Genomic DNA, 24,099 nt, shown 5'->3' with positions numbered 1-24,099 from the left:
CAAATGATCACCGAGGAGAAGACTTTTGCCAAAAGTGTGCTAGGTCTGGGGGACACAAAGTGGTTTTCTACCTGCAATTCAAGTCTGCTAAATGTGCTAAGGCATCTGTTACCTTAGACCAGATGGGAGAAGAGTAAAGTTTCCTTTCTCTATGCCCTGGGAATAAGCTCATGTTAACAAATAAATGAGGGTAACGAATTAATAGTAAAGGTTAATTAATAGCTTTTGCAACAGTGGTTATAAGTTTTCCAACAAAGAAATGCAACTCGCACAAATAAGGATCCTGTCAACACTGGAGCTGACAGTTTGTCTACGACTCACCCCACCCACCCTTAGGGGCTTTTCTAAAAAAATGGATTGTTACGATGGAGTCCATCTGGTGAAAATGGCAAGAAAACAACACGGGTTTTTCATCACCGTCCTCACATTGGCATAGCAGCCAATTGGCAGCAGAGTAAATTTGGAGTTTCTTTATTTTTTTCTCTCCCATCTCATAGACTATGGAAAGTTCTAAATTTTAAAAGACAACAAGGCTGTATTTCAGAGGTGACAGAGTGAAATTCTATTCCCTGCCCTCCACTTCAAGCTCAAGTAACTCCTTCCTAACATATCATAACATAGCAGAAAGAACAGCTTTGAATACTTCTGCCCTAGGATCCGCTCTCCCAAGAAGCAGTGGGAAAAAGAGTTGAGATCAGAAATCATAATTTAGTGAAAAATGTAGAGCAGATTTGCTCAGAGTGTTATGCTTGGCCAATTTGAATCTGCAACCCCCTGGAGCCATGATAAAAGTGTAGATTTCTGGGCTCCCTCTCAAGCCTGCTAAGTCAGAACCTCTGAAATTAGGACTCAGCAACATGAAATTTTGACAAGCTGTCAGAATGATTCTAAATTTTAAGAAATCCTTAGATAAGGGCAGTGAAAGGATATTAAAATATTCTAGAAGGAACCCTAATTTAAAAATTGGCTTCTTTTTGTTGTGGGGATTACTAATAGAAGACATTGTTTTTGAAATCTGGGTTTAGATTATTGTTCTTGTCTTCTAAGGATTCAGAAAAGGGTAAAGAATATGGTGAAAATTACTTTGGGGCACTGTTCAACATTAAGAGAGTGAATATGTTAAAGGTAATGCAATTAGTGGGCTATTAAATGACTTAAAAAGTCAAATAACTCAAATAGTCTTGCATAAAGTTTATAGAGCTGAGCAGAAATCCTAGAAATGAGTGTAGAGAGTGAGTTTTCAACTTATGAAGCCAACAGGTTAAGGCCATTTTCAGTGGTTGAAAATAAATTTAACAGTGAAGAAATTTATTGCCCTTTGGCTGAAAACAATGTTTAGAATTAAGTCGCTGGCTTTGGAGAAATTTGTAAAATGTATAGCAGATTATGTGGCCAATTCTTTCTAGCTTTCAAATACTTGAAATAAAATCTGCAGTTTTCTACATGAGGGAAAAAAGTGCTTAGTGGTGCATATTCCTGGCCAAGTCACTTTAGAATCCAACAGCTTTACTTTACAAGAATTCTTTTCTATAAAATGTGCATTCTTGTTCAATTTCCCTCCCTCCTTTTTTCCTTCTAAAACTTAATAATCTTTAGTCAAATTTTAAGCAGATATAACAATAACTTCAATTATAATAGAAAATACACAAGGTGAAAATAAAGGTTGTGTCATTTTGGATACAGATCTCTATAAATAAAATGTTTGAGCTCACTACAAAATTTCAACTGATATGAAGAAAGTATTTTGTGGTTTTTGGAAGCAAGAAAACATATCTTTTAAAAACCCTCTCTAGTGGTCCTTTAGTTAAGGTGTTGTGGTTGATTTCATTGTGCAAAGCATATTTCAAAGAGCTTCAGGTGGTCATTTGATACTGTGCAATCTCAGGGGCCTAGTGGATCATGTTTCCCTAGACAGAATTACAATGTAAACTTGCATAAAATTTTAATTTGATATTGGTTTTTTCCTTCTTGTTCAGTAAGAGAAACCTATTTTTAGTAATAGCAATAGCATATACACACAAAAACTGCAATGTTAAGGATTCTAGAAATAAGATCTTCAGAACCGATAGACACAGTTAAAACAATGTAATAGATAAAATTCCATGGAATCTTCATAGTATAAAAATTAAATATTAAAAAATCCCAATGTTTGAACTACATTTGGGGGAAGTTTTGATTGTGTGACATTTCGAGGTTATAAAATGTAAGAATAAGCTCACATAAGATTTATTCCAAGTTCATCTAATATACCAGCACACCGTTTGTACTAATGCATGTAACTATTTTATCATAGCCTTAAATGCAAATTACGACACAGAGATTTGAGTGAGTGTATTACAACAAATTATTTTTCGAGAGATCAAATCAATTGACAAATGGATGGAGGAGTAATTTGACACCTAATTGAATTTTTATGAACTCTATAGTAGGCCATCTCTTCTATATGACCACCTTTTACAGCACTTACAAAGGTATATAATAGCTTTTTGTAAGTGATCATTGACTTAAGTTCATATTGATCTAGAATGAAAATACTGTCAAATTTGCCTTCTTACAAACATGTTTCAGTTATCCACATAATCCCCGCAAATTTCTTGCTATTTAATTTACCGTAATCCTTCACATTGTTTTTCTTTGCTAAATAACAATTTTAAGTCCATCACTTACCATCAAGTGATAAATTACTTATGAGCAAAGTAAATGACCAATGACAACAACTATTTCAAGGTTGTTATTCTCCTTGAATTTTCTGAAGTGTTAAACACAGATAGGTGCCTATACTGAAAATTATTTTCTTCTTGAATCCCTGAATCGCACAGTTTTTTGTCCTGATTTTATTCTTTTATTCATTTATATACTAATTTGTTTGTATTTTCAACAGAAAAAAATTACACTATATATAAGATTATAGAAATTAGTTTCATCCTAAGAGAAGTAAATATTAGTAATGAGATAATTTAAGTGAACAAAAAAGTAGCTGATAACTTTTCCTTCATTCTACTATCAAATGCCTTTTTAAAAAATTGTATACAGAACAACAGGCATCAGATTCAGGTGTTTACAATATAATTGTAATCACTTTACTTCTGCTTCTCTAATTTAGGAGATAGAGAGTGAAGAAACACTTGGCTGTGTTACCATCAGTGCAGTTTATTTCTTCAGATTCAACAAATGAAATTCACAGTGGTTTCTGGAATTTCCATTACTATCCACTGGCACCAAACACAGAATAACAAACACATACTTTGCTTGGTTCTATTCAAGAATTACATACAAGAAAAGCAGATTTGTGTTATATACTTCTTCAGCATCTTTAGTTACTATGGTAATACAACAGCACCAAACATTTTTTCTTTGTAGTTTTTTAGATGACATCTTTCTTAATGCCTCAATTAAGAAGGGTATCCCTTTAATAGAAAAAAAAATCACGTCTTATCCAAAATTATGAATATGGAAAATATGGGTGTGATCTTTAGCCAGCAATATGAATGACTATTCCAACAAGAAACTGAAAAGAAAATTACTATGCAATATTGTAGCTATTTCTCAAAGATACTTCCATGAAAATTCAGGTTCTCAATTAGAGGTAATGGACCAGATGGACACATTGCAAGGCTCAAACATAAAAATAAATTCTGGTTGAAAGCAAAACCAATGAGAAATAAACAACAATATTTATATTAATTTAAAATATAAAAATTTACATATATATTTTTTAAAATAAATGTTTTACAGGAACCTACATAAACAAAAAGATGTATTTAAATATACTTAAAGTATTGTGCATGAGGAGAGGAGAGGCATAAAATAAAAAAAAAAAAGAATGTTTAAAAATGCAAAGCATCATTAAAACAAAAGAGGAGCTTTGTATGGAAAATTATCACAATCATCTATGCCTGAGTTATGTCTAGATAAACGAACGTGAAAAACAGCTTTCATTAAGGTATGTTTTAGGGGATGTATCTTGAGACAAATTCTCATCACAGCTCCAGTTAGAAGTTTCACTTTCCCTAGCAATCTGCTCGCTTATTCCTTCTGAGAGTAGCAATAATAAAAGCTAACCTTGATGATGGCCTATGTTCTAAACATGTTAAATGTTGAATTATACCTAATCTTAAAAATGATCCAATGAGGTAAGTGTCATCATTGTCCTTATTTTACTAACGAAGAAGATTAGGTGAATTATCCAAGGTCACAAGCTTATTACCCATCTGATTCTGGATACCTGCTTTAACTTTTAGACTTCAGCCCCCGCTGAAATTCTGTGTATAGCTGAAGTAAGTGTTAACTATTCAATTGTAGAATATCTTTAGCTACTTGTCTTTAAAAAAAATTAATTATCTTATCCATGAGTGAAGAAACTAGTACATAAATATTTTTATTTAAAACAAATTTGCCCAAATATATTTTAAATTATTGAGGAAAATACAAAAAGTCGCTATTCAGAGGTGAGATCTGTGTTAAAATTTTTAAGAAAGAAGAAATAGATATACTTAGCCCAAAGAAAGAAAGAAAACCTAATTATAGAGAATAAATTAATTAGAATATTCAGCTTCAAAGAGTAGTTGTAATCGGTGGAACTGCAAATTCCTATTGGAATAAAGAATAAGTATGCTAAATATTAATAGTATTAAATAATTTTATTTTTTACATCCAATTCTCACAATACAGGAAAGACTTAGAAACTAGATACTTAAAATTCAAGAGGACAGACAACTTAGTTATTTTGTTGGGGGAATGTAAAGGTTGACCAGGGCTATGTGTTATTGCCAAATTTAATTCTTCTTCCTCATTACATAAGCATCTATGACAGGGCAGCACAGTGCTAGTCATTGAAAGAAAAAAAAAAGTTAAAAAATAAAGCCTGACTTTAAGGAGCTTGCAATCTAGGAGACATATGTGGAAAGAACTGCAAATTGTTTTAGTTGGAATTAGTTTAGTCTACAGTATTTTTTGAAAGGAGTATGTGCTTATTTCTATAAGTGGAGGACAGAAAATATTGGAAACCTTCATGGCAAAAGTATTGCTATATCAAATATGTGTTTTGTGGACAGATGGGTGGTAAGAGAATTTCTGGCAGAACTTTCATTGCAGCCAAGGCTTGGGACCGAGGACATACCAGTAAATTCAGAAAACTGCAAAACATTTGATAAGGTTGCAGCAGGAGACCTGTAGTTGTGGGCAGGAAAGAGCCCTGGAGGGGCCAACAAGGAGAAGATTCCTGTACACACAAAAAAAGAAGTCTTGTTTATTATGATTATTTTTTAATCGGGTCTTTATATATTTCTGGGTAGAAGACCATCACTTCTTTACCTGTCTCAGCTTCAGACTCTTTCTATGCATACTGAACCGACCTTGCTTGCAGTCTTATTGGGACTCAGTAGCCCACAAGTATTTCTCCTGTCTTGATCCCTGTAAATCCAGGGTGAAACCTTGCGGCAGATGCTTGTTTTTGATTTAGGATTCATCTGAAGTGGCCCCCAGTGAAGACTGTGTCAGTGGGAGCTTCTAGTCTCAGTGATGTTTAGCAGTGATGACTGACTGCCTGGTCAGATTATCTCTCTTTGTCAAAAGTCTCTTTGTCACCTGCCTGCTTTCCAAATACAGTCTTCCACCCGGAAGACTGTATTTGGAAAGACTTTCATTTGGACCGAAAGACTGTATCTGGAAAGACTGTATTGGGAAAGGCTTTCACTTATTCAATTCCACTAATCTCCTTCAAAGAAATTCATTTTTAGATGAAAACATTGAGTTACCCTCTGGTGTTTATGTTCTAGAAGCCTGTTTAACAAGGATATCATTAACAGAAATTGGTTATTGACGTCTGATATGATTTGAATCTGTGTCCCCAGGAAACCTCAGGTTGAATTGTATTCTCCAACGTTGAAGGTGGGGCCTGGTGGGAGGTGATTAGGTCATAGGGGAGGATCCCTCATGACTTAGTTCTGTGTTTATGATAGTGATTTCTTGTGAGATCTGGTTGTTTTAAGTGTGTGGCACAGCGCCTCTTCCCACCACCTCTCTCTCTTGTTCCTTCTTTTGCCATGTGATGTGCAAGATTCTGATTCACCTTCCACCTTCAGAACAATGAGCCAATTAAACCACTTATAAATTATCCCATTGCAGGTATTTATTTATGGCAATACAAGAATAGTCTAATACATCAGATTGTTGGCCAATGTAGGGACTTCAACATTGGTTATCTGCATAGCTTGTGTAAAAGATGGTTAAAACCCTGAAATTACTCAGGAATGAAAGTCTGGAAGACAGTGATTCATAAAATTGGAACATATAGCCTGTAGTTACACGAAAGACACAACTCCTAAAGGTAAGGCTTTGAGGAACAATATATCTATAGTCACAGAAAAAGATGAAGGGCATGAAATAATTAATAGGTAGAGAAGTTGCTTAAAGGCCCATGGAACAGCTGGAAAAAAAGAGAATGGTAAACTCAGATACCTATGTTCTCAGCTCAAGTTCAGAAAATTGCAAAATGCTTTATAAGGTTGTAGCAGTGAATTTGTAAATAATGGTAGAGAGGAAGTCCTGGAAGAGCTTTATCTAAGGATTTTATAAATCTAGGAGGTTATAAAATTATTTTTAAACTGTAAAGGCTTTATTTTCAGCCATTGCAGGATGAGAGAGCTAAAATCAAAAAGCCTATTCTGAATTGCAATGAATGCACTAATCGACTGCTCTCTTTATAAAAAGTTAGAGCATTGATCTGGAAACACAGCCTCCCTCCCAAGAAAAGGAACAGGGATTATACAATAAGATTCAGATACAATGGTGTGCCAAGGATTCCCCAGTCCTCACTGAGACTCCTTTGCTTGCTGGAAAGCCCCACTCTTCTTGAGTTGTAAAGCAACTTCTACTTGTTCAGACACTGTTTCCTCAACTCAGGCACGCGTTCGCTTTAGGGGAAACATAATTCTTTTAATGCCCCATCTCCTTAATCTTCAGTATGAGAGGTAGCAATTAATAAAACCCAGTATGAGACGGTATCAATTAAAAAGGAAAATCTAGGGATGAAAACATTATTCTAAATGAACTATAAGAATTTTCTAACCTATACTAGCTACACATTAGGAAAGATCTATATATCTTTAGGATACTCAACCAAGGAGGGAGAGTAATAAAAATAGAGCAGATTAGCTTTTGTTAAAAGAGCATACTTATAGGTTCTGGTTCCGGATTTATTATATTATAGGTTCTGGATTTATTACATTAGTTTAAGTAGATGGGAGTCTGATAGTTTTGTGCACCACTTATCCAAAATGGAACTCAATGGAATCATACATTAAGTGAAGTTGATCCTTTGGTAGATTATAAAGGCGCAAAATCAGAACTTTCTCAAAATGAAATTTTGTAGATTTATTATACCTTCACCAAGCATTGACACAGATATTAGAGACGGGAGTACCAGCATCTTTTAAAAGACTTTAGTGATGTCCATGGGTTGCTGGTTGTCTCAGTTCATTTGAGATGCCATGACAAAGTGTTCTACACAGGGTGACTTATAAACCATAGAAATTCTTTTTTTTTTTTTTTTTTTTTTTTTTTTTGTAGCTCTGGAGGCTGAAAAGCACAAAGTTAAGGTGCTGACAGATTTAGTGCCAGCGAGGAGCTTCTTTCTTATTTATAGATGGTGGTTTCTTGCCGTGTCCTCACGAGGCGGAAGAGATGGGGGAATCTTTCAGGCCTCTTTTGTAAGGGTCTAATCCAATTTATCTGTTGTCATGCCCTAATTACCTCCCAAAGGCCCCACCTCATAGTACCATCAGTTTAGGGGTTAAGATTTCAACATATAAATTTCCAAGGGACACAAAAATTCAGACCATAGTGCAGCTAGAAGGCAGAGCCGTGAAAATTGGTCCCCTTATTTCGGTGAAGAAGGAGCAAACCAGACGTGGAAAAGACCAAGTAGTGTCACGTGACTGGCAATGAGCAAAATAAGTATTTTTTTACTTATAGGTATTAGGATCAGCATGAAATTAGAATCACCTGTCACAAAGAAAACTTAATAATGGCCAATTGGAAATTAGATTTCTAGCAATGAAGGAGAAGTGAAATTTGCCATCATGCTATTTGATTTGTAAAACTCCAGAACCGCTCATCAAAGCCCTGAATTGAGTCATTATAATATATGAGGCAGACTTTCTGCCCTTCATTGAATTTTTAAACCTCAGTCAAATCATGGACCTAGAAATGCCAGAATTAAGGATAGAGCATTTTGTCTTAAATATGTATTTTGTAATATCACAGGTGTTTGCTACTATATATATTTTAAAACCTAGTTCCTGAAGAGAAAATTATGGCTTTGAGGCAAAACTAATTCCTGGGGTCTTCAGTCACTTTATAAGGGTTGTTTGGTGTTAAGATGGGACAAGTTAATAATTTATTTTGTTCTAGCTTATACCCTTTTCATATTTATATTTCCCAAGTCGTCATATGTATAATTAAAATAAACGAGCTTTGAAATTGATAGATTTCTCATACTGACTCTGTTAGCCATAAATGAAGGACCATTCTGATTGAAAAAAAAGTCAAATATGTCAGAGCTCCCCACTTCTATAAAAATATTGGATTATGTCAATATTTATTTTTGTGTAGCTCGGGAGGCTGAAAAGTCCAAAGTTAAGGTGCTGACAGATTTAGTGCCAGGCAGGAGCTTCTTTCTTATTTATAGACAGTGGTTTCTTGTCAGCAAGATCATGTCTGTAAAAAAGTAGACATATCAGTGCCACCTTCAAAGACTTAAAAATGCAGAATTAATGATTCCCAGCAGATTTCCATTTAAACTAGTGCCTGGCAGTACAGCAGACAAATAGTCTTAGAGCATAAAAATGAATTTTCCAAAGTTTAATTACATGGCAACTCCTGTTGCAACTTCTGTGCCATATGTGGTCTAAATCACTACAGCTCTTAGTGCCTTGTATGAAGCAAATGATCTGAGTAATGTCTGTTTCTTCTATTCCAATAAACAAAATGACCAGAAGCAGTATGCTTTCTTTTACCAGACAAGAACAGCAATATAATTCTGCTATACTATTTCTGGATTATGTTAATTCCTTGACTTTGTGCCATATTTTAGTCTACAGAAATACTGTCTTACAGGCCATCACGTGACACAATCAACCGGATAAACTGTACTAGCTAGATACTTTGGTAAGACACTTGAATGTCAGAAACATTGGAGATAAATAAAATAGAAGGCTATAAGTGGCCAAGTCATTGATTTATTATAGAGGCTTAGGGTCTAGGGCAAGTTGAGATATCTCTTCACAGTGGAGACATTTTGTTGAACCCTACATCCATCACCACTAGAAACACGGAGAGTCTCTTTGAATTGTGGAGGCCACATATAACCACATGCCAGTCCACTACTGAGAAAGTATAAGCTTTCAGTTTGTCCCATGACAATAAGTAGTTCTCCAGAGAGATGAGGTCACAGTGATCCTACTGGTTATCACCCATCTGATTAAACGATATTCGAAGAGTATATGGCAGCTAGATGCAGCCAGTGGTAAGCCTTAATAGGAGGATTCAGCCTCCAGCTTTCCAAAATAAAAACATGCTATCTTTAGTAAGTAATTATTATCCTTTTGAGAAACTGGACCTTAGGAGAGACTGAACAATAATTTGATGTTAACTGCCCATAAACTCAGTATTGTCTGGTCTATCTAGCCCGATCTGAATTGCCCAGCAGTGCTGATGCAGCAAGTACATGATATAAATGGGAATGAAACCAAATGGATTCTAGTCCTATGGTTCTGCTGCCTTTCTGATAAATCACACTTATGACCTTATAGAGGCTTTCTCTACTACTTAAAAGAGTATAAATACCATCAGATGATAGTTGATAAGATATAATATGCAGGAACCGATTGTAAAAATATAGCTCTGATTTTGGATGGAAGGGCAGTTTTGTAAGATGTTAAGATGTTAACATAACAAGGATAAGGATATACAAGAATGCATCTGGGATTCAGTGAAATCTCCTCAGCATTATTGGAGATATGAATCTAATAGTATATGTTTTTCAGCATTCTGAAGACATTGTGTCCCGTAAGAGAGCTCATCTGAGATGCTTTAGAGATGAGATTTAAACTGATTGGCATCTAAGCTGCTAGCCTCCTGTGGTAATATCTGCTGAAAGGCACAAGAGAGTTGTAAATATACAAGTTGAATCAAAATATAACTAGCTTAGAAGTGGCAGAGTTTATAACTAGTTTAATAATAGTTTTTGAATCAGCATAGCCTCAGGATGGTTTAGACACAAAGACTAAGCTGTAAACAGAAGGTTATTTACTATCTATTCATAATGACAGAAAAATTTCTTATTATCAGTATTAATAAAAAATCATAGTGATAGAAAGTGCACTGAAAGGCAAAGTATTGACATTTCTTTGTCAATTTATATTCAGTATATGCAGACCCCCACATGCATATATGTGTGTACGATTGCACAATATACATGTGTATGTATGTATATAAGCATGTATATACATTGTGTGTGTGTGTGTGTGTGTGTAGCGGAAGAGAAGAACATTTTTCTAGAGAAATTGAATAGTCACAAAAAAAAGGTATATAGATATTGAGTTGGGGACTGGTTCGCCCCAATAAAATAGCAAAGTCCATACCTACTCATTCTAGAGTAAAGCTGATAGGTGCTATCAATTCTCACAGATATTTTAATAAGGACTTTCTTTTTAAATATGAATCTATGTTCAGCAAAGCACTAACAGACATATGAGGAAAAACTCTAATATAAAAGATCTCTAGAGGTTAAGTAAAACCAAGAAAAAAGTCAAAGAAAACAAAATTATTGCAGGAAGATGAAAAACCTCACACTGCCACCAAAACTCTTTAATTAAAACCCTAAGTGAGATAATAGAGATAGTAAGTACATGAAACAAGAGAATGCTTTAGTAAAAAAAAATCAGAAAACAAGATGATGTATCCTAAGAGTAAATGTACAATATAGGATATAGAAAATTTTAAAAATCAGAAGATGAAATCTGTCAGAAATCATAAACAATTTTGAGAAGGGAATTAGAAAAGACTCACTAGAATTAGACAATCTAACCAGGTTTACTTTAGGCCTTAGAAAAAAGAAAATAGAAAAATATTGATCGACTATATGAACATGAACTTCCAGGTTGGAAGAATTCTTTGAATACCCCATTAGTGAGTAAAATACACCCTCTCACAGCACACTATTATAAAATTACAGAAAGTGAAGATTAAAAAAAAAAAATCCTAAGGGTTTTCAGAGAGGGAAAGGAGTCACATTCCGAAGACTCAGGTCATCATTTTATCAACGTTTTCAATCTCAACTCCAAAAGTTCCAAGACAATCGCTTCTTTGAATGTTGTCAAACTTTTGAAGGAACACTATTTTAAATTAAAATTCTGTTTAGTTAAAATACCAAGTAGGAGGGTAGGCTGAATAAATACATTTTAAAACGTGAATTATCAAAAAAAAAAAAAAAAAAAAGAAAGCAAAAACATATCCTAGGTAACAGGAAGTGAAGCGATTAGAGGATGGAATGTGCCAATATTGTGGAGTTAACCAAGAAAACACAACATGGTGGAAGCAACAAGGAATCCAACACAGGAGCTGGGTGAAGGGAAACCCAAGACCATAACCGTCCCCGACAGACCCAGAGAGTGAGGTTTGTAATATCCATACATTCACTTTAAAAGGCAGTAATTCAAGAGAAACAGTGTGATTTATTTTTGTGTGAATTTTAATTTATACCTTAGGGAAACTTACTTAACATTGGAAGAAACCTTATAATGAAGACCTACTACATGAATTATTTTAATGCCTGCTGCAAGTATATGTCTATTACATGACATACAATTGAGTTGCACTTACTTTTATCAAAGCACCTCCACGTAGGTTGTAAGAGAGGATTCTTATAGGCTTTGATAACTATAAGGCAACTGAAATGTCACATAAAGAACCTAATGACTGTGATGTATCAAATTAGCTTAGGTTACTTTGCAACAGCAAGGAAATCACATTGAAGTAAGAAGTTAGAACATCCCAGGAGAAATGCTATCTCCCAGGAAAAAAAAATGAATCTAATATGTCTGTTTTTTAACATCAACACTTGTAAAATGTTCTAAGTCGTTTCGAAATATTGACTCATTTAATCTTCACCACAACTTTCTGAGTTACATATTAGTATCATTATTATTATTATTGTTAATTTAAAGATGAGGAGACTAAGGCAGAAAAAAATTAGAAATATAATTGTCTAAGGTCTCACAGCTACTAAATGGCAGAGATGTATTCAAACTCAAGCAGGTCTGACTTTAACCACCATGCCATTTGCCTCTGTTCATTGAGTGGAAACAAATTTTTCAAGTAATTTTACAATTCTGTTTGAGATTTTGGAAAATGTGAATGAAATATTTGTATATGTAATGTATTATGTACAGTTACATATACAGAGAGAAAGCAAATGAATGTGCTACAATAAAGAAACTATAGTACTTTTGCAATGTTTTATTGGTAGACAATGTTTATATTGTATAAAAAAGTATGCACTAAATATTTAATAAAATTTTGTGATATGCATATATGGGACTGAGCAAGCGTGTTAAATGTTAATTTAATTAAAAAGGTTACATTGATCAATTAAAAAATAATATGCCAGAATGTTAAACAAATACTAAAAAAAACTTCAGAATAAAGGAAAAAATAATGACCTCTTGGGAGCTGGACTTACACTAAAGTCAATGGGGTTGGTAATTGTTATCTTCATTATGAGTATTATGGTAGTCTTGACTTTTTAAATGTATCACTACAGCATTTTAAATGTCTTACTTTGACCTTTTAAGATTTTATATATATGTGTGTATAAGTGTGTTAGATATATATTTTAGTGGATTCCTTTTATATTAAAAAATTATATAACAAAGTTTAGTCAAACAAAGCTGCAATTGATTATTAAGAGAAAATTATTTTTCTTAGCATAAGTTCAATCAATTCTAAAGAAACAAAGCTCCCAGGAGCACCTAAGGAGTCCATCCAACCATCGCCAAAAACAGATGTGTCAGACACAAGTGCCAGCAAATTTGAAATTTCATGTCTTTTATCCCCTCATGCATTATCTTCTCTTTTAAATGTCAATAATCTTCAAGAACGTGACAAGCTTAATTCCTTAGTGAGAGACAGTTTAGCAAAGTGTCTTCCTTTTTAGTAGGAAGAAGTAGAAGCAACATAAGTAAATTTGAAACAAAAAATGCTAAAAAAAAAAAAAAAAAGAAAGAAAGAAAGGAAGTTACAAAAAATACAAGAACAGCAGCTTTATTTCCTCTCCGATTTCTGGAAGGATTTATCTCTGCAAGGCACATTCTCTTCTGAAATAAATTTCTAGCATCATTTCCTCATATGTGAAAGGAAAGAGTTTGAAGAAATGATTTGTAAGATCCCGGGAGCTTTGAATTTTTTCACTATGAAAGTTGTCTATACTTATCCAACATGTTCACCTTCATTATCTCATTTGCTCTTCAGATGACCTCGAGCACTTCTCAGGACAAGTATATCATGGGGAGACTTAGGCTCATGACAGTGAAATGGCCTATGCAAGGCCAAGCAACTACTAAGTTACAAAAGGAAAATTCAAACTCACATTTTAAAAAAACCCAAATATCTAAGGCTTTCCATTATGTTCCTACTTACACAATTATGCTGATCAAAAACTCATGACTATAAAAGTGATGCAAGTGTCTTATATGTTTATTTGCTTATTTATTCCTTCAGTAAACATTTGTTGACTACTTGCCATGTGCAAAGCCTCATAGACTTTAAAAATATCAAACTGTCACTAGATAGTGCCATAGCCACATTATTAAACTTTAAGATTCCTTTCTACCTTTTCGCAATATCAGATAGGACTAGCCAGAGTCTTTTATTAATTTTTATATCAGTTCATATGACTCAGACATTCTTACTAACTTCTGAAATTTATTAAACTTAAACAGTTCAGGAGAAGAGCTAAAGTATCCACTCTTCAGGAATCAATAATCAAAGAAAAGTAGATTAGAATGTTATAGAAAAAATCAAGACACAGATAGTGATTATCCTGACAGTGGAAACAATTCTATGTTTTTAGTCTGGAGACAATGATGTTCAAACTCGGCAAGCATTGTAGATGATCATTTTTATTTGTATCATGTCTCCCAAAGTATTTAAAATGTGATTGTTATCATATGTGCACAGAATGAAAGAGAAGACTTAAGAATGGTTTCCAGATTTGTGGTTTGGGAGACTGAATATGACAGAAGTCTCAAAAGTAGAAAATGACAAGAGCAGTTAGAAGTAAAAGGAGACAGAGAATTTCATTTTACATATATGCCCTTGAGACATGCAACAGGAGATATCTAGAAAGCAGATATGCACACACATTGGAAAGCAGGTCTTATTCTAGTGGCTGGGTTGCAGATACAGACTCAGGAGTTATCATGATGGAGGAGATGGTTGGAACCATAAAATCATGCAGGAAATGTGTATAAAGCAAGAAAAGCGTAAAGCAGAGGACAGAATCTCAAAGGCTTCCAAATGCTAGAAACAATCTTAAATAATGTTACAAAGAGGAACTAGAGCTTTGGAATGTAGACAGAGAGAAGTCACCAGAAAATGGGAGGAAAAACTAGGAAAGAGTGATGTCAGAACAACTAAGACAAACATTTAATAAAAGGGGATGGGTCAGTATGGTCCAAGGCCAAGTGTGCTTAACACTAAAAGACTTCAACAGATTAGTAAATGTGAAGATCATTGCTGATTTTTTGTCAGAACCATTTTAGGGAAGCAGTATTAGAAGTCATATTTTGGTTGGCAGATCATGAGTGGAATGGTGAAGAGGAAACAGATTAGAGGCAGCCAGTATATTACTCTAATTTTCCCACAATGAACATGTAGCAACATTTGTGTAAGAAAATTATAAAATGACTAAAATCAGTTTGGCTAAAAAAATTAACAGTAAGACAATAGCTGGAAGAGGGCTATGCAGATTTGAAGATCATCTGTTGTTTAAATCGCGAGGATTTAGGAAAAGAAAAGAGAGGGAGAAGAAATGCAACAGAGAGAGGAGACAATTGTTATGAGAAAGTAAATAACACTTGGTTGTCTTCTTAAAATGTGATGTGAGTACACCTACATACCTATAGGAGTAGTAAGAAATCATGTCAAAATAAGATCTTAATCTACAAAAGCCCTTAAATATGAAGGCATTTTCCAGTTGAGAGTGTAGGGCTAATTCCAAAGTAAGGTGATTATTTCTGTAATCGTTTATAACAAACTAGACCTAACCCTGTGAAGCAATCCATTACTGTTTTATAGATGACAAAACTGAACTCTAATTGACCCTTGTATGGTTAGGAGAGAGGAAAGAGGTGGTTCACAAAAGGTCTTCTGAATCCAATGCTTACTCCTCTTCACCGTGCTCTTTGACAATACTCATGTGAGCTGTTAAATGAGTCATATAGCATTCACTGAAGCTAAAATACAGACAGATTTTGAAAAACAAAAGTGTAACAATCAATCTACAGAATAACACCTAAATGAGATATTTTTTTGTTTGCATCTTTTCTCAAGAAGCATAATTTTTTTTTTCATCAAATATCAGAAGTGGAGGACACACTAGTTTAGATATGTGTTAAAGAAAAAAGTAGCAGTGTAACAGAATGTCTCATAAGGGACTATATGCAAAATATCTGTTATATTATAATGAATAAAAAAATTATCCCATCTTAGCAGGTACTTGGAATAAATTGTTATTTCTTTTAACAATTAGGGATACAAAAATTATTTCTCTGAAACAAAGCATAATACCAAGATTAGCAACAAAATCAGGTAGCACTTTCCAGATACCACGTTTAAATTTTTCAAATACAAATATTTATTTATTTTTCCCTTAATCAAACACTTTACAGCATCTATTTTATATCAGAAACAGATAAAATATGTCCATATAAACAGAAGACATTGGCTTTTAATTATTTGTATTCAATTTTTAAGAAATGATCATCTAGGGAAAATGTTTTAAAATCTTTTAAAATATCTTTTTGTTATACTTGAAATTAAAACTGCCTTCAGCTGCCTGTTGGTAAATAAGGTCTGGATATCAGTACATAACAACATGTGCTGATGAACTGAACTGTGAATTAGGAATGAAAATTGTCTAGAATTTTTTTTATGGATTCTTAGGATTAAAGTAAGAATTTCCTTTGCAGGCTTGTGTAGGCACTGGGATTCTGTGGTTGTTGGAGGGGTTAAATTTGGATATACTAGTGCATATATATTACAGAGGATTCATAAAAACACGACAGTGGAGCCTGGGTCAATCCATTACCATGTACAAGCAGTAACCAATAGAAAAGGAAGAAGAAGATCCAAGAAGGCTGAGGTAAGCAGTCTTCTGAAGCCCTGTCAAAGTGGAAACAATAGATCAAAGGTGTTCATGGTGAATGGTACGAGTAGGTTTCACTGTTTCTCATAGCAGGCTTGACAGCTTAAAGTAAAAACAAATTATTTTCGTCAAAGATTTTTTTTTTCTCTTAAGTGATTTTTAGCAAACTTCAGACTCAGACACAGGACTCAACGGTGTATTCCTGGAAGGCAAGGTAAACTATTTTGCACTTTTAAAAACTCTTAAAGTTAAGCATGCAAAGTACTTATTCAACAGATGCAGGGTTACAACTTCAATAACTAAACCAAAACCCTATTCTGAAAAAGAAAAAAAAATAATGTTTCTTTGTTGGAACATGGCCAGAGCAGCGTTCTGCAATCCTAGAAAATTTGACAGCTTGCAGAAGCAGCTCTGCACTTGTTTTGTGCAATTTAATGGCAAAATTGAATGATCAGCATTTCATAAATGAAGTTGACTTTATCTTTTCCTAAGGAATCAGTAAAATTTATTTTGTCCTATTATCAATCAGTTCAATAAATGTACATTGGTCAGAATGTTACTGATATATATATAAATATATATATGTAACATATTTATGCTATAAATAAATGGTTAAAATATATTATATATGTATATTTCCTGTTAGAATAATTATTTGTACCAATAATCTTTGATGATCAGTGGGGAGGGTTTATGTGTTTTAAACGTACCAAATATTAGTAAATGCTAACCTACTTTCTATTATCCACACTGATAATGTGAATATAAAGAAATTCTCTACCCATATCCTAAATACGTTTTTTGGTTGTTTTTGTTTCTTATCAACCATAATAATGCCATAGTTGAATACAATACTCAAGTACTTGTGCTATACATCACAATGTATTCAACTCTATATAATAAACTCTATCTCTATATATACATATATACACATATGTAGAGACAGAATATATATATTCTCTGAGAGTGAGTGGAGAGAGAGAGAGAATTGATAATTTGGTAGCTTGGCTGAACAGCTTAATTGTGTGCTTAAAATTACAGACATCTTCCCCCCCCTCAAAAAACTTACCTAAGAAGTTGAGCTACAGAATAACAGATTAATCACACTTTTATTCAGATCCTAGAACCTTCCTTCACCATAAAGTGCTAAAATGTTCTTTGATCTCTTCATTTCTTTGGTTCAAGGGCCAAAAGGCCTAGGGAATCTCATCCAGATGTTCTCCTCATTTAGGAGTAAAAGTAAAAGCATATGCCTTCCTCTCAGGAACAACACGGATTCCCAGTTTGAGTTTTAAAAAGATCACTTTTTTGTACTCTCGTATTCAACTACTGGTTTCAGTTCAGTTCTTTAAATTAAATAGCTTGAAATGGAAAAACACTTAGAGCTGCTAAAATTTTCTTTCCATTTCTCAGCTTTTATTGTGATTGGGTTACAACCAGAAAGCTACAAGTTGGTGAATTATTCTCAATGTTTGCAAAATGCTTTGCATATGGTGCCTGCTAATTAATATATATTAATTAAGATCTGTGTATGAAATATTGACGTATTTTCACCTCTTCCCTGAAGAAGCAATGTTTCCTGATCATTTTGATGTATAAAATTATCTAAGGGTCAAGATCGTCAAATATCTAACGGTTTTGTTCCTTTTTCTGTAGGTGCTATAATGGCAGGCACAATCTGTTTCATCTTGTGGGTGTTATTCATAACAGACACTGTGTGGACTAGAAGTGTGAGGCAGGTCTATGAAGTACACGATTCAGATGATTGGACTATTCATGACTTCGAGTGTCCCGTGGAATGTTTCTGCCCACCCAGTTTTCCTACTGCTTTGTATTGTGAAAATAGAGGGCTCAAAGAAATTCCTGCTATTCCTTCAAGAATTTGGTATCTTTATCTTCAAAACAACCTGATAGAAACCATTCCTGAAAAGCCATTTGAGAATGCCACCCAGTTAAGATGGATAAATCTAAACAAGAACAAAATAACCAACTATGGAATTGAAAAAGGAGCCCTAAGCCAGCTGAAGAAGTTGCTCTTCTTATTTCTGGAAGATAATGAGCTAGAGGAGGTACCTTCTCCATTGCCAAGAAGTTTAGAACAATTACAATTAGCTAGAAATAAGGTGTCCAGAATTCCTCAAGGGACTTTTAGCAATCTGGAGAACCTGACCCTTCTTGACCTACAGAACAATAAATTAGTGGACAATGCCTTTCAAAGAGACACTTTTAAAGGACTCAAGAACCTCATGCAGCTAAACATGGCCAAGAATGCCCTGAGGAATATGCCTCCAAGATTACCAGCCAATACAATGCAATTGTTTTTAGACAACAATTCCATTGAAGGAATACCAGAAAATTATTTTAATGTGATTCCTAAAGTGGCCTTTTTGAGACTAAATCACAACAAATTATCAGATGAGGGTCTCCCATCAAGAGGATTTGATGTATCATCAATTCTAGATCTTCAACTGTCACACAATCAACTCACAAAGGTTCCCCGAATCAGTGCTCATCTGCAGCACCTTCACCTTGATCATAACAAAATTAAAAGTAAGTAACCTGCAGGGTATGTCTTTGACTAAAGGGCTCATGGTCATTAAATGTATCTTTATCTTCATTAAAAAGAGCAAGTGTGTTGCCCCCTCCTCCACTAATGTTCCTTTAGATTTTTAGTGTGTTTTCAATTTTCAGTATTAAATTTTTGTCTATACACAGAGAGTCTTAATGAACCAAGAAGCCCAAATCTTCAAACTGAAGACTAAAAAGTGGACTTGAGTCATCTACAGAGGACTCTTATCCATTAGAGAAACCAAATGCCTCTATCTTCTTTTACTCCAGGAGATTCCAATATTTCTGCCCCATTGGGTAGGTTTATTTAAGAAACCATATCAGGCACAAACAACCTCACAACTAGTAATAAAGAAAATATGACTTAAGAGGCATTAGGAAGGCATCTCTGTCCTGAACACTATATGACAGCTGATGCCTGAAACTCTCCTAATTGGAATCTCTACTTAAACTCCTCTAATTACATTGGGAGTCTCGAAAAAGTGTGTGAAGGCTGGTGACTCCACCCCCAGGATTTCTGATTCAGTAGACGTAGAGTGAGACTTGAGAATTTTCATCTCTAACAGCCTTCCAGTTGATATTCTGGGAACTACACATTGAGAACTACTACTATGGTTTAAGGCTTTGTTAATTAAAATGGAAAGAAATTTCCCTGGTAGCTGGCAACTCCTTAGGACTTAGAGGCATTAGACAGGTAGAATACTCTCTTCTTTCCTGGAAAGAATTTTTCATAAGAGAGTGACAGATGAATGCAAAGTTTTTGGAGGCAGAGGCATCATCAAGAGAAGAAGTGATTATAGAAAGCAGATGTTGGACACATTAGAGACAAACTTGGCTTCTTCACAATTATGCATGAGACCAGGCTGGATTTGGTGTAAAAACGGGTCCAGCCACAGGGGTACGATAGCCTGACATTTATCTATGCATCTTCAACTTCAGAGTAGACCCTTTAAAAATAACTTTGGGGAGATTTCTCCAGGACTACCTAAGAAAATGCATTCCAAAAGTGAGGTTCAGTCAGGATAGTTTGTAAGAGAATAACAAAGATAATTTGTCAAAAGGTTGTGCTGCCTGGGTATTACTCACTAAAGCTTTTTAAGCAAATAATCACATAAACATACAATTTATAGGAACAGACTATTTTTCCACTGGGTACTGCTCAGTTATTTAATACTTTTTTTTTTTATTTGGTGGGGGGAGTTAAATAACAGTGTACTTGAGCCTACAATCCAGGAATTAAATGGCAGCTTGCCACCACAGCGGTTATTTTTCCATGGTGATGAAATGTATTGTTTAATCCTGTAGTCAAAAACAAAAGATGCAACAGAAAAAAAATGTTAAGAGACAAATCTGTTTAACTGAATCAGAAAAACAACAATATTATCCTAAATACATAATTTTTCCTGACGAGTGTTCTGTGCTTCTACAGGTATATTACAGGTACGTTCCTTAAAAGCCCCACGTACAATTGATGTGGGAAGTAATCTTCAAGTGACTCCACATAGAGCCCTTGCTTACGAATTAGGCATTTCATCCTGAGAATTTGTGAATTAGGGTGTTTAAGAGTGAGGTAGCAACATTTAAAACACAGTTGAGAAGTATAAGACTTTAGTTTATAGAGTGTTATGTCTATAGTATAGACCCACCTTTTAGAGTTTTATCAAAGTGTTTTATCATATATTTCTATCATTCTCAAATCTTAGTGTGCATCAGAATCACCTGGAGATCTTGTAAACTCAGGCTGCTGTTTCCCACCCCCAGAATTTCTGATTTGCTAGGTCAGAGATTGAGCCTAACAGTTTAGTCCCCAGTTATTAATAGTATTCATGTTGCTGGCTCACGATTTGAGAACTACTATTTAATCCTTGCAAGAAACTTGTGTGATATTAATAGGAATTTCTGAAGAAAGAGAAACTGAACATTAGCTAGGGGAGGATATTTGCCCAAGGACAAAGGGTAAATGCAATAGCCAAAACTTGAGCCTAAAGTGTTTTTTTGTTTTCACTCATACAGTATAATAACAATACTTTCCTTCAGTGTCAGGAATGCAAAATTTAAGAAAATTCTATCAGTAGAACAGCAACAAAGAGAAATCTAGTTATTTACTTTTTAATGTAGATATCAAATTTTTTAATTTCAATATTTAAGAATATAAATGTAAGAGTTTTCCTGGAGGGAATTATTGACATAATAAAATCACACTGTGTCAAAACTGTTTAAGTACTTGCTTCTTCTTGCCACATAATCTACTCTGGCTGTAACAAAGTATTCTCCAAGAAACCATACCTCTTCTATGAAAAGTCATCAAAATTTACAAGACAGTGAACTTGTCTCAAGCAATATGATGGAAATATTTATTCTTCTGAAAACTTTCAGGGATTTAAGATTAGGTAAAAATGTTATTTACTCAACTACATTTTTTTCTGGTGTTCCCTGAGAAACAGAGTAATTTATGAAAATGTAATTAAATTTAGAATACTTCTTTTTTATATTCATTTGTTCAGACATACACTGATTATGGGACATGAGCTTGATGAGGATAAGGGGATTGCACATTGAAAGGGACATATTCTCTTGGGCAAGAGACCCATTGTAGAAATAGAAAGAATAGGCCAGGTCTCAGCTCTGCCACTTATTTGCTGAAGTACATTGTGTACATTTCCTTATTTCTCTGAACCAGAATTTCCACAAATGCCCAGGTAGGGAGAATGATACTATTGCCTGATAAAGCCTGTGAGATGATCAGGTGATACGTGAATTTATGTAAAAAAAGAGAACCTGACTTTTTAACAACTAAACTGCTATTCAAATGAGTCATTATTTTTATTAAATTCATTTTACAAAATGGCATAAATTCAAAGCAAAGCAACCTTGCTGGAAACATAAAATTTTTCACTACAATATGAGTCTGTATAAAACAATAGACCATAGAGGAGGGGCATTGCCCAAGTTCAGTGGGTCTAATCAGGGAAGATCTCTTGTTTGGAATGGTTTTGAAAAGGAATTTAAAGGCAATATATGGATTCATGGTTGAAATCAGCTTTTACAGACTTCCCTGAATTTTGCTAGTTTAACTGGCCTTCTCTCCTGGATGTTCCTAACTCTCAGCCTAGTCATTGGTGCCAAGGGCTTTGTTCCAAGGCAGGTGCACAATTACTCCCATCCTAACCATGTGAAAAGGCTGCTGGGATATTTTCTGGCTTGAGTTCTTTGTCAATTCAATTCTTGGCAAAATTTTTGTTTCCAATTAAGTAAACTTGAAGATGAAGATTCAAGTTTGTTTTCTGTATTGCTTATGTAACGTTATGTTAATTGTACTTTTAAAATCATGTTATGTACACTATTTTGCATCTTTTAAGGTAATTTTCAAGCATTTTCTTTTATATTAGATTGATTTTCTACTTACCCATCCAGGATCCATCCATCCACTTTTGTACTTACCCATTCTTTCAGTCCCAAATCTGAATTGTTGTCTCCACCTCTGATGCCCTCAATCCTACCTACAGCAATCTAAATGTGCTTTATCTTACCTGCAAGTTTAGAAAACAAATGATGTCTTATACCCCTTTGTTTCTATCACAGATCTTAACAGTATTTCCTTACTAGTGCTCTGTACTAAGTAGCAGAACATGGACTGAGATGACTGTAAGTTTGCTGAATATTTGTTTGGGGTTACTTTTATGAAGCAGATAGGCACAATCTCTCACTGATGCAAATGTTTTGTATAACCACCATTTTCCAGTATTAGGCCACTAAGTCCTCCATAGGACCATGGCATTAGTTTTTTGGTCTTCCCACTGTTAGTTTCTCTTGTGTTCCAATTCATTCATCTATGCTCTTTGTCTCTGTAGGTGTGAATGTCTCTGTAATATGTCCCAGCCCATCCACACTGCCTGCAGAACGAGATTCCTTCAGTTACGGACCTCATCTTCGCTACCTCCGTCTGGATGGAAATGAAATCAAACCACCAGTCCCAATGGCTTTAATGACCTGCTTCAGACTTCTGCAGGCTGTCATTATTTAAACACATTCTCACCAAATCTAAAATTAGTTTAATGAGCTAATGTTTCTGACATGAAATGTGGTTACCATTAGTAGGCTTAGGACACAGTCATATTCCCCATTGCTCTCGGCCACCATTTTCATTTGTGCAGTGTATTTTTTTCTATTCAAAGATGCTTTTGCCAGTTACATGCAGCACAGTCTGCATTAATTTGCTTTTCTTTTAATTAATAAAACAGACACAGAGTTAAGATAGCTTATCAACTCAAAGATAGTTGTATTTTGGTCTCTTCCATAGCTTATTAACACTAAATAACACAATTATATTCTTATATAATAAAAAGGACATATTTGTGTATCTTTAAAATTACTTATGCAGATACCATAATTTACAGTATAAATTAATAATCAAACAGGAGGAGAATGACCTGAAGAAAATGAGAAAATAAGATATTTCTTAATTGTAATCATAATAAAATAATTGCAGATTGCTCAGTAACTTTCGGCAGCACAAGTTTGATATTTAGCTTGAGGATGGGTATGGAATGAATAAAATACTTAATCACTAAATAATTCTTGTTATTTAATATCAAATAATGAAACAGTAGTCATTTCTAGTTCATTACCATTTCTTGTAGCTGTTATTTTTAGATATAGTCCACTGTATTCTTATAAGTTCTAAATTCTATGTTTATTAAAATGCATTTCTTGTGGAATCTTAGTGTTTTAACATTTGAAATCCATTTAAATTGCAAATTGTTCTTCATATTTCATTGTGGTTTTTGGATTTTCTAAATAAAAATATTGAGTGCTTTCTAACAAAACAGAATATTTCAAAGACAGCAAGCTTAACTGAAGAACATGTTTTAATAAAAATGTGTTATAGTAAAAAATTATTTTCACTTTCTGGCATAAATATATGCAAAAATGTTTACTCCCACCTTCATTTTCTTTTTCTTCCAGAAAACACACAAAAAAGTTATTCTAATCACTTGACATAATATTTCGATTTTTGTGAAGTAAAAAAAAAAAAAAGACAGAATTTCATGAAGCAACAAAGTGCCATGTTCTTTACATTAGCCTTCTGACTTTGCAAGCATATG

The 24,099-nt window shown here is 34.1% G+C and overlaps 1 protein-coding gene across 1 annotated transcript; it reads left to right on the top strand.

Annotated features, from left to right (window-relative positions):
• Positions 1-15,926: 15,926 nt before the first annotated feature.
• KERA (keratocan) lies at positions 15,927-23,872 on the top strand. Its single transcript, XM_003906941.4, has 3 exons — positions 15,927-16,640; positions 18,083-18,976; positions 22,846-23,872. Exons 2-3 carry the CDS (start codon positions 18,091-18,093, stop codon positions 23,016-23,018), a joined length of 1,059 nt encoding a protein of 352 aa, XP_003906990.1. The 5' UTR covers positions 15,927-16,640; positions 18,083-18,090; the 3' UTR covers positions 23,019-23,872.
• Positions 23,873-24,099: the final 227 nt, after the last annotated feature.

The sequence above is a fragment of the Papio anubis genome, chromosome 9 (genome assembly GCF_008728515.1).
Source record: "Papio anubis isolate 15944 chromosome 9, Panubis1.0, whole genome shotgun sequence".
NCBI classification, from domain to species: Eukaryota; Metazoa; Chordata; class Mammalia; order Primates; family Cercopithecidae; genus Papio; species Papio anubis.
Note: the sequence above shows the minus strand (reverse complement) of the source record. Positions and strands in the feature narration are given on the sequence as shown.

Coding starts and splice junctions, on each gene's coding strand:
- KERA (XM_003906941.4), top strand. CDS start 18,091: ATGGCAGGCACAATCTGTTTCATCTTGTGGGTGTTATTCATAACAGAC. Junction 18,977..22,845: donor TGATCATAACAAAATTAAAA/GTAAGTAACCTG, acceptor TTGTCTCTGTAG/GTGTGAATGTCTCTGTAATA.